Source organism: Bombina bombina, chromosome 6, assembly GCF_027579735.1.
Source record: "Bombina bombina isolate aBomBom1 chromosome 6, aBomBom1.pri, whole genome shotgun sequence".
Taxonomy (NCBI): Eukaryota; Metazoa; Chordata; class Amphibia; order Anura; family Bombinatoridae; genus Bombina; species Bombina bombina.
This window is the reverse complement of record NC_069504.1, coordinates 328,942,385-328,962,704: the sequence shown is the minus strand read 5'-3', so window position 1 is coordinate 328,962,704 and position 20,320 is coordinate 328,942,385. Positions and strand designations below refer to the sequence as shown.

The 20,320-nt window shown below is 39.7% G+C and overlaps 1 protein-coding gene across 1 annotated transcript in view; it reads left to right on the top strand.

Annotated features, from left to right (window-relative positions):
• CFAP54 (cilia and flagella associated protein 54) overlaps positions 1-20,320 on the top strand; it is a 901,430-nt gene that overhangs the window by 80,401 nt on the left and 800,709 nt on the right. The window contains exon 10 of the mRNA XM_053719246.1: positions 19,750-19,842. Within this exon, the coding sequence (XP_053575221.1) occupies positions 19,750-19,842 (93 nt within the window). The remainder of the gene's footprint in view (positions 1-19,749; positions 19,843-20,320) is intronic.

Here is a 20,320-nt window from a genome sequence, read left to right as displayed (position 1 = left end):
CTTGGGTAGTCATTATCCCATACGTCACTAGCTCATGGACTCTTGCTAATTACATGAAAGAAAACATAATTTATGTAAGAACTTACCTGATAAATTCATTTCTTTCATATTAGCAAGAGTCAATGAGGCCCGCCCTTTTTTTGTGGTGGTTATGATTTTGTATAAAGCACAATTATTCCAATTCCTTATTTTATATGCTTTCGCACTTTTTTATCACCCCACTTCTTGGCTATTCGTTAAACTGAATTGTGGGTGTGGTGAGGGGTGTATTTATAGGCATTTTGAGGTTTGGGAAACTTTGCCCCTCCTGGTAGGAATGTATATCCCATACGTCACTAGCTCATGGACTCTTGCTAATATGAAAGAAATGAATTTATCAGGTAAGTTCTTACATAAATTATGTTGTTCCCAAAAGTGTGCCCCTTTTTATTCATGCATGCACTTGGGATTCTGGGAAATTGTTTTTGCTAATTTTGCAAAAGAGTGAAAAAACCTGCAATGTTTTGGTTGCACTGTGGCCTAGATTGCGAGTGGAGTGCTAACAGTTATGTGCAAGCAAAAAGGTTTTTTTTGCAGGTGTACGGGCATCAGATTTTTGCTCGTATAATAAGTTGAAAGTAAACACGATTGCTTGAGCGCAATTGAATTTAAAGAGCTTTGGGTTAGCCCAATCTCAGAGCTCTGGTCAAAAAATACATTACAAAGTACAGTTACATTGATAATAACACCATCTAATAAAAATTATTCACAAAAATATTGCACAAAAAGTTATAAGGGGTTCAAAGAAATGCACTTAGGTAGCTGAAAATTGCATGCTCTATCTGAATCATGAAATGGGGTTTCATATCTCTTTAATTCATGGACTTTTAATGCAAGTGTAAGTTTAAAATTCATATGAGGTTTTGTGTACATTGTGTTTACCTGCAATACAGTATGATATAGCTATCACAAGGTTCCTCCCAGTGATTATATAAAAATATCTTTTTCAAAACTACTAATCAAAATAAAAAGATTCAAATGTCATTATTAGTGAATTAAAGTGACATTAATCTAAAAATGTACCAAACATTTCATAGTGTTTATCTTGCCTTGCTGTTGCTTCATTCCTATCCTGTATGCAAAAGCCCAGCAGAAGAATAACTGCTGACCTTAAAATGGGTGGCTTAAAGGGAAATGAAACCCACGATTTTTCTCCAACATAGGTGTGTCCGGTCCACGGCGTCATCCTTACTTGTGGGATATTCTCTTCCCCAACAGGAAATGGCAAAGAGCCCAGCAAAGCTGGTCACATGATCCCTCCTAGGCTCCGCCTACCCCAGTCATTCTCTTTGCCGTTGTACAGGCAACATCTCCACGGAGATGGCTTAGAGTTTTTTAGTGTTTAACTGTAGTTTTTATTATTCAATCAAGAGTTTGTTATTTTGAAATAGTGCTGGTATGTACTATTTACTCAGAAACAGAAAAGAGATGAAGATTTCTGTTTGTATGAGGAAAATGATTTTAGCAACCGTCACTAAAATCCATGGCTGTTCCACACAGGACTGTTGAGAGCAATTAACTTCAGTTGGGGGAACAGTGAGCAGTCTCTTGCTGCTTGAGGTATGACACATTCTAACAAGACGATGTAATGCTGGAAGCTGTCATTTTCCCTATGGGATCCGGTAAGCCATGTTTATTACGATCGTAAATAAGGGCTTCACAAGGGCTTATTAAGACTGTAGACTTTTTCTGGGCTAAATCGATTCATTATTAACACATATTTAGCCTTGAGGAATCATTTTATTTGGGTATTTGGATATAATAATATCGGCAGGCACTGTTTTAGACACCTTATTCTTTAGGGGCTTTCCCAAAGCATAGGCAGAGCCTCATTTTCGCGCCGGTGTTGCGCACTTGTTTTTGAGAGGCATGGCATGCAGTCGCATGTGAGAGGAGCTCTGATACTAGAAAAGACTTTCTGAAGGCGTCATTTGGTATCGTATTCCCCTTTGGGCTTGGTTGGGTCTCAGCAAAGCAGATACCAGGGACTGTAAAGGGGTTAAAGTTCAAAACGGCTCCGGTTCCGTTATTTTAAGGGTTAAAGCTTCCAAATTTGGTGTGCAATACTTTTAAGGCTTTAAGACACTGTGGTGAAAATTTGTTGAATTTTGAACAATTCCTTCATGTTTTTTCGCAATTGCAGTAATAAAGTGTGTTCAGTTTAAAATTTAAAGTGACAGTAACGGTTTTATTTTAAAACGTTTTTTGTACTTTGTTATCAAGTTTATGCCTGTTTAACATGTCTGAACTACCAGATAGACTGTGTTCTGAATGTGGGGAAGCCAGAATTCCTATTCATTTAAATAAATGTGATTTATGTGACAATGACAATGATGCCCAAGATGATTCCTCAAGTGAGGGGAGTAAGCATGGTACTGCATCATTCCCTCCTTCGTCTACACGAGTCTTGCCCACTCAGGAGGCCCCTAGTACATCTAGCGCGCCAATACTCCTTACTATGCAACAATTAACGGCTGTAATGGATAATTCTGTCAAAAACATTTTAGCCAAAATGAACACTTATCAGCGTAAGCGCGACTGCTCTGTTTTAGATACTGAAGAGCATGACGACGCTGATAATAATGTTTCTGAAGGGCCCCTAACCCAGTCTGATGGGGCCAGGGAGGTTTTGTCTGAGGGAGAAATTACTGATTCAGGGAACATTTCTCAACAAGCTGAACCTGATGTGATTACATTTAAATTTAAGTTGGAACATCTCCGCATTCTGCTTAAGGAGGTATTATCCACTCTGGATGATTGTGACAAGTTGGTCATCCCAGAGAAACTATGTAAAATGGACAAGTTCCTAGAGGTGCCGGGGCTCCCAGAAGCTTTTCCTATACCCAAGCGGGTGGCGGACATTGTTAATAAAGAATGGGAAAGGCCCGGTATTCCTTTCGTCCCTCCCCCCATATTTAAAAAATTGTTTCCTATGGTCGACCCCAGAAAGGACTTATGGCAGACAGTCCCCAAGGTCGAGGGAGCGGTTTCCACTTTAAACAAACGCACCACTATACCCATAGAGGATAGTTGTGCTTTCAAAGATCCTATGGATAAAAAATTAGAAGGTTTGCTTAAAAAGATGTTTGTTCAGCAGGGTTACCTTCTACAACCAATTTCATGCGTTGTCCCTGTCGCTACAGCCGCATGTTTCTGGTTCGATGAGCTGATAAAGGCGGTCGATAGTGATTCTCCTCCTTATGAGGAGATTATGGACAGAATCAATGCTCTCAAATTGGCTAATTCTTTTACCCTAGACGCCACTTTGCAATTGGCTAGGTTAGCGGCTAAGAATTCTGGGTTTGCTATTGTGGCGCGCAGAGCGCTTTGGTTGAAATCTTGGTCGGCTGATGCGTCTTCCAAGAACAAGCTACTTAACATTCCTTTCAAGGGGAAAACGCTGTTTGGCCCTGACTTGAAAGAGATTATCTCTGATATCACTGGGGGTAAGGGCCACGCCCTTCCTCAGGATCGGCCTTTCAAGGCAAAAAATAAACCTAATTTTCGTCCCTTTCGTAGAAACGGACCAGCCCAAGGTGCTACGTCCTCTAAGCAAGAGGGTAATACTTCTCAAGCCAAGCCAGCTTGGAGACCAATGCAAGGCTGGAACAAGGGAAAGCAGGCCAAGAAACCTGCCACTGCTACCAAGACAGCATGAAATGTTGGCCCCCGATCCGGGATCGGATCTGGTGGGGGGCAGACTCTCTCTCTTCGCTCAGGCTTGGGCAAGAGATGTTCTGGATCCTTGGGCGCTAGAAATAGTCTCCCAAGGTTATCTTCTGGAATTCAAGGGGCTTCCCCCAAGGGGGAGGTTCCACAGGTCTCAGTTGTCTTCAGACCACATAAAAAGACAGGCATTCTTACATTGTGTAGAAGACCTGTTAAAAATGGGAGTGATTCATCCTGTTCCATTAAGAGAACAAGGGATGGGGTTCTACTCCAATCTGTTCATAGTTCCCAAAAAAGAGGGAACGTTCAGACCAATCTTAGATCTCAAGATTTTAAACAAGTTTCTCAAGGTTCCATCGTTCAAGATGGAAACCATTCGAACTATTCTTCCTTCCATCCAGGAAGGTCAATTCATGACCACGGTGGATTTAAAGGATGCGTATCTACATATTCCTATCCACAAGGAACATCATCGGTTCCTAAGGTTCGCATTCCTGGACAAGCATTACCAGTTTGTGGCGCTTCCTTTCGGATTAGCCACTGCTCCAAGGATTTTCACAAAGGTACTAGGGTCCCTTCTAGCTGTGCTAAGACCAAGGGGCATTGCTGTAGTACCTTACTTGGACGACATTCTGATTCAAGCGTCGTCCCTTCCTCAAGCAAAGGCTCACACGGACATAGTCCTGGCCTTTCTCAGATCTCACGGATGGAAAGTGAACGTGGAAAAGAGTTCTCTATCTCCGTCAACAAGGGTTCCCTTCTTGGGAACAATAATAGACTCCTTAGAAATGAGGATATTTCTGACAGAGGCCAGAAAAACAAAGCTTCTAGACTCTTGTCGGATACTTCATTCCGTTCCTCTTCCTTCCATAGCTCAGTGCATGGAAGTGATCGGGTTGATGGTAGCGGCAATGGACATAGTTCCTTTTGCGCGCATTCATCTAAGACCATTACAACTGTGCATGCTCAGTCAGTGGAATGGGGATTATACAGACTTGTCTCCGAAGATACAAGTAAATCAGAGGACCAGAGACTCACTCCGTTGGTGGCTGTCCCTGGACAACCTGTCACAAGGGATGACATTCCGCAGACCAGAGTGGGTCATTGTCACGACCGACGCCAGTCTGATGGGCTGGGGCGCGGTCTGGGGATCCCTGAAAGCTCAGGGTCTTTGGTCTCGGGAAGAATCTCTTCTACCGATAAATATTCTGGAACTGAGAGCGATATTCAATGCTCTCAAGGCTTGGCCTCAGCTAGCGAGGGCCAAGTTCATACGGTTTCAATCAGACAACATGACAACTGTTGCGTACATCAACCATCAGGGGGGAACAAGGAGTTCCCTAGCGATGGAAGAAGTGACCAAAATCATTCTATGGGCGGAGTCTCACTCCTGCCACCTGTCCGCTATCCACATCCCAGGAGTGGAAAATTGGGAAGCGGATTTTCTGAGTCGTCAGACATTGCATCCGGGGGAGTGGGAACTCCATCCGGAAATCTTTGCCCAAGTCACTCAGCTGTGGGGCATTCCAGACATGGATCTGATGGCCTCTCGTCAGAACTTCAAAGTTCCTTGCTACGGGTCCAGATCCAGGGATCCCAAGGCGGCTCTAGTGGATGCACTAGTAGCACCTTGGACCTTCAAACTAGCTTATGTGTTCCCGCCGTTTCCTCTCATCCCCAGGCTGGTAGCCAGGATCAATCAGGAGAGGGCGTCGGTGATCTTGATAGCTCCTGCGTGGCCACGCAGGACTTGGTATGCAGATCTGGTAAATATGTCATCGGCTCCACCTTGGAAGCTACCTTTGAGACGAGACCTTCTTGTTCAGGGTCCGTTCGAACATCCGAACCTGGTTTCACTCCAGCTGACTGCTTGGAGATTGAACGCTTGATCTTATCGAAGCGAGGGTTCTCAGATTCTGTTATCGATACTCTTGTTCAGGCCAGAAAACCTGTAACTAGAAAGATTTACCACAAAATTTGGAAAAAATATATCTGTTGGTGTGAATCTAAAGGATTCCCTTGGGACAAGGTTAAGATTCCTAAGATTCTATCCTTCCTTCAAGAAGGATTGGAAAAAGGATTATCTGCAAGTTCCCTGAAGGGACAGATTTCTGCCTTGTCTGTGTTACTTCACAAAAAGCTGGCAGCTGTGCCAGATGTTCAAGCCTTTGTTCAGGCTCTGGTTAGAATTAAGCCTGTTTACAAACCTTTGACTCCTCCTTGGAGTCTCAATTTAGTTCTTTCAGTTCTTCAGGGGGTTCCGTTTGAACCCTTACATTCCGTTGATATTAAGTTATTATCTTGGAAAGTTTTGTTTTTAGTTGCAATTTCTTCTGCTAGAAGAGTTTCAGAATTATCTGCTCTGCAGTGTTCTCCTCCTTATCTGGTGTTCCATGCAGATAAGGTGGTTTTACGTACTAAACCTGGGTTTCTTCCTAAAGTTGTTTCTAACAAAAACATTAACCAGGAGATTATCGTACCTTCTCTGTGTCCGAAACCAGTTTCAAAGAAGGAACGTTTGTTGCACAATTTGGATGTTGTTCGCGCTCTAAAATTCTATTTAGATGCTACAAAGGATTTTAGACAAACATCTTCCTTGTTTGTTGTTTATTCCGGTAAAAGGAGAGGTCAAAAAGCAACTTCTACCTCTCTCTCTTTTTGGATTAAAAGCATCATCAGGTTGGCTTACGAGACTGCCGGACGGCAGCCTCCCGAAAGAATCACAGCTCATTCCACTAGGGCTGTGGCTTCCACATGGGCCTTCAAGAACGAGGCTTCTGTTGATCAGATATGTAGGGCAGCGACTTGGTCTTCACTGCACACTTTTACCAAATTTTACAAGTTTGATACTTTTGCTTCTTCTGAGGCTATTTTTGGGAGAAAGGTTTTGCAAACCGTGGTGCCTTCCATTTAGGTGACCTGATTTGCTCCCTCCCTTCATCCGTGTCCTAAAGCTTTGGTATTGGTTCCCACAAGTAAGGATGACGCCGTGGACCGGACACACCTATGTTGGAGAAAACAGAATTTATGTTTACCTGATAAATTACTTTCTCCAACGGTGTGTCCGGTCCACGGCCCGCCCTGGTTTTTTTTTTAATCAGGTCTGATGATTTATTTTCTTTAACTACAGTCACCACGGTACCATATGGTTTCTCCTATGCAAATTTTCCTCCTTAACGTCGGTCGAATGACTGGGGTAGGCGGAGCCTAGGAGGGATCATGTGACCAGCTTTGCTGGGCTCTTTGCCATTTCCTGTTGGGGAAGAGAATATCCCACAAGTAAGGATGACGCCGTGGACCGGACACACCGTTGGAGAAAGTAATTTATCAGGTAAACATAAATTCTGTTTTTCTTTCATGATTTAGATAGAGCATATAATTTTAATCAACTTTCCAATGTTACTTCTATTATCAATTTTGTATTGGTGTCCTTTATTGAAGGAGCATTAATGCATTACTGGGAGCTAGCTGAGCATATTTATAAGCCAATAATAAAAGGCACATGTGTGCAACCACCAATCAGCAGCTAGCATCCTGTTACTGAGCCTACCTACCTAGGTATGCTTTTCAATAAAAGATACTAAGAGAACGCAGCAAATTAGATAATAGAAGTAAATTGGAAAGCTGTTTAGAAGTGTATACTCTTTCTAAAGGATGAAAGAAAATTTTTGGGGTTCATGTGACCAGAGCACTTTTCTATTTTCTGACCGTCTGGGACCAGGGCTATTTTTACATTTTTACGGTGTTTGTGTTTAGCTGTAATTTTCCTCTTACCCATTTACTGTACCCACACATATTATGTACCGTTTTTTCTCGCCATTAAATGGACTTTCTAAAGATACTATTATTTTCATAATATCTTATAATTTACTATAAATAAAATGATAAAATATGAGGGAAAAAATGGAAAAAACTTTAACCCCCAAAATCTGTTACACATCTACAACCACCAAAAAGCAACCATGCTAAATAGTTTGTAAATTTTGTCCTGAGTTTAGAAATACCCAATGTTAACATGTTCTTTGCTTTTTTGCAAGTTATAATGCAATACATACAAGTAGCACTTTGCTATTTCCAAACCACTTTTTTTCAAAATTAGCGCTAGTTACATTGGAACACTGATATCTGTCAGGAATCCCTGAATATCCCTTGACATGTATATATTTTTAGAAGACAACCCAAAATATTAATCTAGGCCCATTTTGGTATATTTCATGCCACCATTTCACCGCCAAATGCGATCAAATAAAAAAAAATCATTCACTTTTTCACAAATTTTTTCACAAACTTTAGGTTTCTCACTGAAATTATTTACAAACAACTTGTGCAATTATGGCAAAAATGGTTGTAAATGCTTCTCTGGGATCCCCTTTGTTCAGAAATAGCTGACATATATGACTTTGGCGTTGCTTTTTGGTAATTAGAAGGCCGCTAAATTCCGCTGTGCACCACACGTGTATTACGCCCAGCAGTGAAGAGATTAATTAGGGAGCCTGTAGGGTTAATTTTAGCTTTAGTGTAGTGTAGTAGACAACCCAAAGTATTGATCTATGCCCATTTTGGTATATTTCATGCCACCATTTCACCACCAAATGCGATCAAATAAAAAAAAACGTAAAATGTTTCACAATTTTATGGCTTTGGCTTTTTGGTAATAAGAAGGCCGCTAAATGCTGCTGCGCACCACACTTGTAATATGCCCAGCAGTTAAGGGGTTAATTAGGTAGCTTGTAGGGTTCATTTTTAGCTTTAGTGTAGAGATCAGCCTCCCACCTGACAAATCCCACCCCCTGATCACTCCCTGACCCTCTCTTCCCTCCCCCACCTCACAATTGTCACCGCCATCTTAAGTGCTGGCAGAAAGTCTGCCAGTACTGAAATAAAAAGCATTTTTTTTTTTTTTTTTTTTTTTTTTTTTTTTATACATACAGTCTGCAGTGATGGATTCCCCTTTAGCCCCCAACCTCCCTGATCCCCCCCATACATCCCTCTAACCCTCCCCTTCTACCTATTTGCCGCCATCTTGGGTACTGGCAGCTGTCTTTTTTTATTTTTTTATCTCAAAAAATAGTTTTCTGTAGTGTAGCTGCCCCCCCTCAATAATCTACATCCCTCCCCCTCCCAGATCCCTTACAAAACATCGGAGATCCCTCCTCAATCTGCATTAGTCATATATATTTTTTTTTTATTGTGTGCATATTTGGTGCGCACCTGCAAATGCCCCCGCCCCTCCCCTCAGACGCCACTGCCGACAACAGCGATCATCACACCGAAACCGGATCCAGATACTGACATGTTTGGACCGCCCACTCACCTCCCATAAGAAGCTCCCACCCACCAACGAATGTTAGCATCGATGGCCGATGCAGAGAGGGCCACAGAGTGGCCCTCTCTGCTTTGGTGGGTAAAATAGGGGATTGCAGTGATGCCTCAATATCGAGGCATCACTACAATTCCTTGGAACCGATCAAGATCGCTTCCAGTGCTTCAAACCCGAGAGGACGTGCCAGGAACGTCCTTGGTTGTTACGGGTGTTTTTTGTAGGACGTTCCTGGCACGTCTTCGGTCGTTAAGGGGTTAAACCAGTCTTTAATTTTACAATATATTTTTTTTTCTTCAAAAAGATTTTTATTGAGGTGTACAACATATACAAAAATAAACAACAAAGTATGACAGGCGTACGAGTGCTATACAGATGTTACTCTTAGGTAGCTATAGAAGGTAGCATTTCCAGATCAACATAGGCTGACTTTCTGTTAAAAGGTAGAGCTGTACCTAAGAGAATCTAAGTCCTCCTTAGAAATATAATAACTTCAGTTGATTTAGTAAAAGAAACAAAATAGATTCTGGAAAACTACAGAGAGTGACGGGTAACTATAACATGGAGCCTGAATGTGTAAGACCTCATTTTTTTCTTTAATTTGTGTAGCGTTGGAGTAACTACTATGCGGGTCACAACTGGACCAGTGAAGTGTAGATAGAAATGTTAGATTTCAGTTACATAAGTAAGGTGGGAGTAAGGGGAAAGTACAGCGGGCCAGAGCCGCTCAAGTGAGAGTATCTGTATATCTAGGGTTATAAAGGTATAAAAATAAAGGAGTAAAAAAGGAAAGGTAGAGGATTGGGGGTAAGGTGAAAGACTGAAATATGATGTCTAGAGCTATGTGTGAGCTAAACCCTTATATAGACTAATAATCTTTGGTAGGAAATATACATTAACTATCTCTGAATGAAGTGGTCCCTTGGAGTGATGTAATGCTGGTTGGCGACCAAAAATATATATCCATAGAATTATAGGTATAGGTGCGTATAGTAGGAGGGTATAAATGGGAGGTTAAAACTTGAATAACATCCATGAGGGAGTGAGTAAAGTAATAAACGGTGTCCCAATAGTCACTGATCTATACTTTGTAGTTGAATGTTTGTATGGTACACATGAACTAGCCTATCTCTCTCAGCCCCCCAGCATATAGCACTGCCTCGGCCACAAGCAGCGCCTTCGCGTGAGAGCGTTGTAGCGATATGATTGTATAGGGTCTAGGCTATTCTGATCCCTCAAAGAGACTAAGGGTTTCATGGAATTTTTTAAGGAGTCAAGTCACAACTATAAGGAGTCATTTCTAGATGGAGATAGCGACTTCAACCATCTCTATTATTTTAGCTAGTGTTCTAGGATCTCTTCTTTCGATATATTAGTTCTTAATGTAAGAGTATAGTGTTAGTAGTGTTGAAAGAGCTTTATGGATCAAATCTTTAAAACTTAAGAAAAACTTAAATATCCCCCTTCAAAGAACATATGGAGAAAACAATCATAGCACATTCCGTCAAAACTACAGCCTGCTAAATAAAATATAATCGCATAGTATAACTTAACAATGTTGTTGCCTTTAAGAGATTGGTAGTATAACATATAAAGTGAAAAAGATCATTTAAACTAGGAGGTTGTTAATGTCCAGTACAACACCTAAAAACAAATGTGAAACTATGAGATCGCCTAGCCAACTCCAGATTTTGAATCAGCTAAGCAGAATCAAACAAGTTTATAAATGCGGCTCAGAGTTTGTCCCAGGACCCCTCCGAGCTCAAGCTGAAGGGCAGAAAAGATCCCCGTGGGATGGCAATGGGACCTGTTAAGTTCATCAAATGAAATTAAGTCCCTTATGAGTATTTTCTCTCCACCACAGATGAAGATCACTTGAGGGAGGGGAGTATGCGGCTCAGCCTTAGTTGCGGTTGTGTATAGAATGTTGTCTGAACCGCTATCAAGTAGTGTCCCGGTGTCTAGGTTCTTAATGTGGGGCGGCTCACCTACAATCTCTGAGGGATTTTGGTCATTAGATGCTTCAACCTCTCTTGGAGCCCGCATTCTAGCCATCCGGAGGGGGATCTCCATACTTCCGTGTTGTAGGGTTGTCTGTGAAACTTGTGGCAGATGTCTAGCTAACTCCATTACTGCTAACAAGCTTTGCTGGAGGTCAACAAAATGATTCTCTAAGTGTTGGAGTATCATGATCTCCCTCACTTCCCTACGTTCCATGTCTTTGTTGAGGTAAGAGGGATATACAATGACAACCATCAATATGAGCTGCAGAGATCGTTATCGAATATGCTCCGTTAGTAAAGCTGTGGCCTAGATACCAGTAAGGAAAAAAGGGGGGGGCACGGGGGATCAGCAGCTCTGAATGCACAATGCAAAATGTTTGTGTTAAACAAGGCAGGTATGTTGAAAGTAAAGAAAGGAGTAGTCCGGTTACAGGTCCAGATTTTCTCCCATTAGTCTTTCCGCCTGTTGCTCGTTGTGCAGCCTTATGATAAAATATTCCACTTTACTACATTGCAGAAAGAGGCTTAAGATGGTGTCTTAATTTTTAAGAGCTTCTGGAGAACCTACTACTCTGCTTTTCCTTTCTCTCTAGGTCCCTGTCAGAAGTCGTCTGGATCTGTCAGACCTGGGATGCTGTACCTGCCCTACAGCTGGGACTTCAGAGGTAAGTTATTTTTCCTTCTAGGTGAGAAGGCTCAGCACTTTGGGGGTTAATTCCTCTATTTATATCTGGAGTCTGGAGAAAATTCTATAAATGATCTCTTCATTGTTGGGATTACATTTGGGAGGTTTTTACAGGGCACTGTGTAAGGGATTGAGGCTGTCATTAAGGGACAGAAATAAGCTGTGTATGGAGCATACTGTATGTTTTTTTTATTGAGGCATGAAATGTTATGAGGGACACTTATACGTACGTATGTACAATGTTTGCAGGAGGTGATGAACCTTTGTCAAAAGTACATTAGCGTTTTCCTTTCAAAGGGTGCCGTAGTTAGAGGAAGCTCTTGAAATCTTCCGTTTTACTTTTACAGCACAGCATATTTCACGCGCTTTCCTCCTCTGATGCACTAGCATTTTTCTGTGCGGTCACGTGACAACCGCGCGGCTCTTTCTTCCGCTTGTTGTGGATTGTGCAGATACGTTCTGAATCTACAATAGGATGGTAGCTCTTGGATCCGTTTGAGCTAGAGAGTCCTAGGGAGTTGTGCGGCAATCCGGAGGTGGTGAGTTACCCCAGTACAGCCTGGGGGTATTGCGGTGCCATAATTAGACTTTTATCCCTAACGTTAAAAGTTAGTAGTTAGGGATTGCTCGATTTGTTAAGTGTTTTTTAAGGATTTTTCCTATCTTACAGTACAGTCGCTTTGAAATAGTTGATAGCTTAGGAGATCCTAAATAGGATCAAGGCCTTAAAGCTGGCAAATACCTTCATCTGTGACACCAGTATGCAGGTAGTGCGCCTGAGTGCAAAGACTTGTAGTCTTGCCATTCTATCTCGCAGAGCCTTATGCCTAAAGTCTTGGTCGGCAGACATGGTTTCCAAGTCTAGACTTCTATCTCTTCCTTTTAAGAGGAAGACCTTATGTGGTCCCGGCTTGGCTGACATCATCTCCACTGTCACGGGTGGAAAGGGAGCCTTTCTGCCTCAGGATAAGAAGATTAGACCTAATTTTCGTTCCTTTCTCAATTTCAATGGACAGAAATCCTCTTCTTCTTCCAAACCTGAACAGACCATGCCCTGCTGGAGATCCAATCAACTTTGGAATAAGGGCAAGCAGTCCAAGAAGCCTTCCTCGTTTTCAAGAGGCTTGGATTTGCGATGTTCCAGATCCTTGGGCGGTGGAGGTGGTCTCTTAGGGATACAAGATAGGCTTCAAATCTGGTTCTCCAAGAGACAGATTTCTCCTATCGAGATTAGCAGCAATCGAGGAGAAAAGAGAGGCATTCTTAAACTGCATCAGGGATCTCTCTTCTCTAGGAGTGATCGTCCCTGTCCCTCTGGCAGAACAGGGTCTAGGATTCTATTCCAACTTGTTTGTGGTTCCCAAGAAGGAGGGAAACTTTCGACCTATTCAAGACCTGAAATGCCTCATCAAATTTCTCAGGGTTCCGTCATTCAAAATGGAGACTATTCGTTCTATTCTTTTGTTGGTTCATGACCACCATGAACCTGAAGGATGCTTACCTTCATGTTCCAATCCACAAGGATTGTTTTCAATTCCTTCGATTTGCCTTTCTGGACAGACACTTCCAATTTGTAGCCCTGCCTTTCGGCCTCGCCACAGCTTCACAAGCCTTTTACGAAGGTTCTAGGGGCTCTTTTAGCAGTGGCCAAATTTCTCAAGGAATTGTGGTGGCACCATACCTGGACAATATCTTAGTTCAGGTGCCATCTTTTCATTTAGCAAGATCCCATACGGATTCTCTGTTGTAGATTCACCGGTCTAACGGGTGGATGGTGAATCTGGACAAGAGTTCCTTGGTGCCAAATACCAGGGTCTTTAAAGCTGTGTCCATGTAATCCTCTTGAGTAGGAGTTGTGGTAGCTGTTAGCTGTTGGAAAGGACCTTGAAGTGTTAGGTTTTTGGAAAGGACCTTGAAGTGGTACCTGGGCTTGTCCAATTTGGCCAGATGCGTAACTAACCTTTCCATTTTTGCTTTTAATCTTAGCTGAGAGCTTGCTAGTGAGTGCAGGGTTTTCTCTGTGTTATTTTTTTATATATATAAATAAATGTGTGTGTGTGTGTGTGTGTGTATATATATATATATATATATATATATATATATATATATATATATATATATATAATAAAAAATGTATCAAGTTAACTGAAGTCCAGTTTAATAATAATGTAAATGGCAATGCTAGTTCCTTAAAGGTGTCCTAGATCAATTCTGGGTCATGAAAACCCAATGAAGAATCTCCTCATCTAGATGGAAATAAGGTAGTTTCTCAGGGCTGCATCTCTTTTTCAAAATCGGATGATAGACAATCTGTGTGGAGAAACAAACAGCGGGCTCCTCCTAGTATAACACTGGTGTACCAAGCAGATAGATGAATAGATATCGTTGTACTCACAATTGTGGCAGCACCAATGTGCTGAATGACACAGACTGGGATCTCTCAGTGTCCCAGCTCACTGCTCCAATGATAATATATAGTCTGGCAGACTCACTCCTCTCAAACAGATTTGTGCTTGCAGTATAAAAAGTTAGTTAATTAAAACAGAATAAAACAATTCTAAAACCAGGGGGGTACAATTCTCCTTAAGACAATTGCAACGCGTTTCTCAGATATAACACTCTGTTTCCTCAGGCATATATCTCCTACTAACAAGCACAGTCTTTTAAAAGGACTATCTACCTATCAGAATGTGGCATCAGCTCACACCCACTTTGCTGCATTTGTTACAGATTAATTAATCAGAGTGTTACAACAAAGTAATTTATATCAACACATCGTATTTGAAAAATGTTAAACTGTAACAAAATACCAAATTACCCATTTGTTTATTCTCTCATTTGAAGGAAATCTGTAATCTATAATGTGTACATTACAAACGCACTAGTTTTTACTATTGGTGCCAAATTTGCTGTGATGTGTTCCCAATGATATAAATAAAAAAACAGGGTTAATATGTCTACAGAGGTCTATTTTGCTATCACTATTGTGACCAATGTTATGTTAAACTAGTAGATGTAAATCGGAGATCTACCTCTCCGCTATTTATCTCTCTTATGTTTTTGTGCTAGGTTACTCCTATGGGCCTATATGATTGGTCTAATGTAACATGTGAAATGGGCGTGTATTAAAAAATGTCATGAGTAACGAATCCAGGGGTGGGGGATCACGTGTCTCGATGAGGGGCTGAGCATGTCTCGACTGGTCTATGTCCTCGACCAAACGACTTGCTGCCAATCCAATGTGTAGGATAGGCGAGAAAAAAAAAAGGTGTCATTAGTAACGTGTCATGTGGACGTGAATAGTGTAATTCCAAAACAATAATATGAACAAGGGATGTATTAATCTATGTTGGATATGTGCTGGAAAGGGAATATAAATAGAGATGTGCGTGAGACCTAGTGATGTGATAATATGAAAAAATAATATGAAAGACTATGAAACAAATATATTGACCAATAAGGGATGTGTGCAAATAACTAAGACAATATAACATCTAATGTTGATCATTGAAAATTAAAATTATATATATATATATATATATATATATATATATATATATATATATATTATACATTCACATCATACGATAGCACCATATAATAGGTTGTTTTATAACCTAAACACATATAATATTAAAGGTAACTACACACCACTTATATACACTTATTTTAATTTTGTATTAATCATTAATATAGTAGTATTCATTTAATTATATATATATATATATATATATATATAATTTTAATTTTAATGATCAACATTAGATGTTATATCGTCTTAGTTATTTGCACACATCCCTTTAGTTTTCGCGTGCGCGTGTATGTATTCCCCCATAGAAAGCATAGAAATCAATGGAGACAGAAAAGTTTAAAAAAAACTAACACCCTTCTCGCACAAACTACATTGCATTTTCACATTCCCCATAGAAATCAATGGAGAAATAAAAATGAAAAAAAAAAGTAACACCTTACCATAAGCCCCTAGCCTAATAACGCCTAAACCACCAACCCCCACATCGCAAAGTACCTAAATAAACTATTAACCCCTAAACTGCCATCCCCCCACATCGCAAAATACCTAAATAAACTATTAACCCCTAAACCGCCACCCCAACATCGCAAAGTACCTAAATAAACTATTAACCCCTAAACTGCAATTCCCTCACATTGCAAAGTACAAAAATAAACTATTAACCTCTAAACCGCCAACCCCCACAACGCAAAGTACCTAAATAAACTATTAACCCATAAACTGCCATGCTCCCACATCGCAAAATACCTAAATAAACTATTAACCCCTAAATCACCATCCCCCACAACAAAAAGTAATTAACTAACATCTAAAGCCCATAACCCAACTTAACCCAAATTAAAATACCCCTAAATTTACAAAAAAATCCTAACTACCTAAAAAAAAAATTTACCTCTAAAAATAAATAAAAACCTAACATTATTAAAAAATTTAAAAACCCCTAACATTAACGAAAAATAAAAAAACCTTACATTACCGAAAAATAAAAAAAACCTTAAGATTACAGAAAAAAAATTAGCATTACAGAAAATAAAAAAGTAATGACCCCCAAAAAATATTAAAATGTAATCCTATTCTAATACCCCCCCAAAAAAATAATCACTCACCAAAAAAAGAAAACCCTATTCTAAAAATAAACTACCAATAGCCCTTAAAAGGGCCTTTTGTAGGGCATTGCACTAAAGCGATCAGCTTTTTATAAACACCCCCAACCCCTCTAATAATACAACCCCCCCACCCCTATAAATTAAAAAAACCTAACTAAAAAAAACTAAATTACCCATTGCCCTTAAAATAGCATTTGGATTGGCATTGCCCTTAAAATAGCATTTGGATTGGCATTGCTCTTAAAATGGCATTCAGCATTTTTGCTGCCCAAATAAAATAAACAAAAAACCTAATCTATAAAAAAAATCCTCCACCCCCCAAAAAAAACTAACACTAACCCCATAAAGGTACTCACCAATGATGATGATGATGATGGTGGCGCTCCATCTTCTTCATCCAGACGGGGGTCCATCTTCATCCAGGCAGTGGTCCATCTTCTTCACCCCACTGATGGCGGCGGCTATGTCGATCCTCCTATTGCAAGCTTCAACACGGATGTCCTCTTCATATGGTCTCCAGCCGCACACTGAATAGTGAATGCGAGGTACCCCTTTTATACAGGGGTACCCTTGCATTCCTATTGGCCGATTTGAATCTTCAAATTTAAATCAGCCAATAGAATGAAAGCTTTTTTAAAATGTATCAAATATTTTTATGGTTAGATGTTTTGGACTTGGTTATTTTCTTTAAGATCGTGCAAAATTATATTTATATTTATTATTGAACAAGATAGATTTAATATCCCAAATGTTGGTGCTTTGAGAGGGTGAACTGATGTTAGAACATTATGGGCTAGATTACAAATTAGCACTCTGGTTAATTTTCTAAAAGTGCCCCAAATGCCCTCAAAATAGGGGGCAATAGGCAATATTTTGTGGCTAAAGTTGGTGTGAGTTGGGTGTTAGAAAAAAAATGGCACTAAAAATGCCCTTACATTCAGTGATAGGCACAGACAAAGGCTGTGGCGGACATTTTCCACAGTACAGACCTTAGTGAAGGACACCAAGGTACATTTGAAATTAAAAACATTATTTTATAGTGCCTGGTGTTATTATACTGATGCAAAGACCACTGATCCTATAACCAACCCTCCTCTTGCTATAACCATGTTCCAGTGTCACTACTGTGTCATTATTTAGTGCTGGGTGTTATTATACTGATGCAGATACCACTGATCCTATAACCAGCCCTCCTCTTGCTATAACCATGTGCCAGTGTCACTACTGTGTCATTATATAGTGCTAGGTGTTATTATACTGATGCAGATACCACTGACCCTATAACCAGCCCTCTTCGGACTATACCCATGAGCCAGTGTCAATACTGTGTCGTTATATAGTGCTGGGTGTTATTATACTGATGCAGATACCACTGATCCTATAACCAGCCCTCCTCTTGTTATAACCATGTGCCAGTGTCACTACTGTGTCATTATATAGCGCTGGGTGTTATTATACTGATGCAGATACCACTGACCCTATAACCAGCCCTCCTCTGGCTATACCCATGTGCCAGTGTCACTACTGTGTCATTATATAGTGCTGGGTGTTATTATACTGATGCAGATACCACTGATCCTATAACCAGCCCTCCTCTGGCTATACCCATGTTCCAGTGTCACTACTGTGTCATTATTTAGTGCTGGGTGTTATACCGATGCAGATACCACTGATCCTATAACCACCCCTCTTCTTGTTATACCCATATGCCAATGTCACTACTGTGTCATTATATGGCGCTGGGTGTTATTAAACTGATGCAGATACCACTGACCCTATAACCAGCCCTTGTCTGACTATGCGCATGTGCCAGTGTCACTACTGTGTCTTTGAATACAGATGGGTGTTATTATACCGATGCAGATACACATCCAGTATTTTACTCAGGCTTCTTTATTTATTTCATAACTTATCACCCAATATAACAAGCCACTAACTTTATTCACACTACATATTTTTTTTTTTAAATTCCTATTATTTAATCAGAAACAAAAAGTATACTAAGGTTGTGGCGGACACTGCAAGGGCTAGTCACGGACACCAGTGTCCGTGTACGGACACCTTGCCTATCCCTGCTTACATTGCAGTCTATGGGAACTGTGTGTTCCCAGTAAATATAAAGATATATGTATATGCTTATTTATTAACACATCATATATATTTACTAACTGCTGCGCTACGTACCTCTTCGCTATGCGAGGTTCTGATGCTGTCTGTGATGACATCAGAAAGAGGCTCCCATTGGAGCCTCTGGAAGCACGCTCTTGTGAGTGCAATATTTACCAGCAATCCGAACTTGTTTGCATATCTGTTAACTTGTAATGCACATTAGCGTGCGCTTGTATTACAAATTGGAGCGCAATTATCACTTTAGCTAAAGCAATATTTTGCGCTCCACTTATAATCTGGCCCTATGTTGCTATTTACCATTTACACCATAAAAAACAACAGACAAATGTAATTGAAATATTGTAATATTTAATGTGCTTTCCCGCATTATGTTATTTTCATAAAAAGTATGGTTTGTAAGGGTCAAACAGTGAATCATTTTACCTAGAATATAACAAAGCAACCTAAACTGGACAAAAGAGGTGGTGATAGAGACAGACTGCTGTCCAAATAGATATATTGAATTTTTCATTTGCAGTGAAGGATCCCAACAGGGCTAAATGCACATTAATAAATCACTGTAATTATTATTACAGTTGATATAAGTTGAGAATTGTGATATTACTTTAGCCTGTAAACTAATCTTGTGCCTTTTTAAAAATGAATAAGATATTATAAAATAAATATATATATATATATATATATATATATATATATATATATATATATATATATATATATATGTGTGTGTGTGTCTAAATATTAAAAACAAAGTAAATCAAGCATATTATGAATGAACTACAGCGGTCCTGATTTTTAACAATTTTCGTAAACAGAGACAAACAACTAAAAACAGTTCTACCACAGGGATGGGGTGAAATGGCTCAGTAAAGGGATTAAAATACTTCTTTATAAACGCTTTGAAGATGCATTACAATGAATGTCTAAATCACACATTAATTTTGTGTAGCAAAAAGCTATTGGATTTTGTTTTATGGAGAATACCTAATTAATTTGCAGGCCGTAACTCTCTTTTTTTTCTTTTTAATTTAAATTTTATAATAATTAATCCAGCCTTTAATCTTCATTAAACAGAGTTTGAAGGTCAAGATTTTCGTAATAAAAATGGTGATTATAAGATTTGTGTGTATAATACTTAAGCAGATTAAAATATTTTGTAATGCACCACAATATTTCTAATCACATCAGCAAGATTATAAATAATATTAAAAATCTAACCTTTTCTCTTTCTTCCTCTCTTCACCTTTCTATCTTGTTTTTATCAGGTGGAGGCAATAAAGCGGAGCGGGGAGCGATTCCCCAGAGTGACCTATGTAAGCTTCTTAAACAATCATCACTTCTAGAATTAGCCGTGGAAGGTAAAGATTTGCACATCTGTATTTATTACCTAATACTACAGAATCATCAGTTTATAGAATCTAATCTTAAGTTGTATCCGTTATAGAAGGTTGTGAGTGATAACTGAGTGTTATTTATTTTTTAATTAACTATGAAATTAATGCAATTCTGTTTTAAATAGAATTATTCTTGCATTACACACGTATTATAGAACATGCTTCTAGCAAAAGTTATTGCTGTTTTAGTGATATCTTTTACTGTGCAGGAAGCATATTTACATATGCCTTGAGCACCATCAATCGAACACTGTGCCAATTCAGAGAGCTGTTGATGGTGATGCTATGTATGCAATTTAAGTCAGTGCTGCTTACCTTGTTTGAATGAAGTCTGAGTTTTATGTCCCTGATTCATTAAAGAGTCAGTTAAGTCAAAATTAAAGTTTCATTGATCAGATAGAACATACAATTTTAAACAACTTTCCAATTTACTTTTATTATC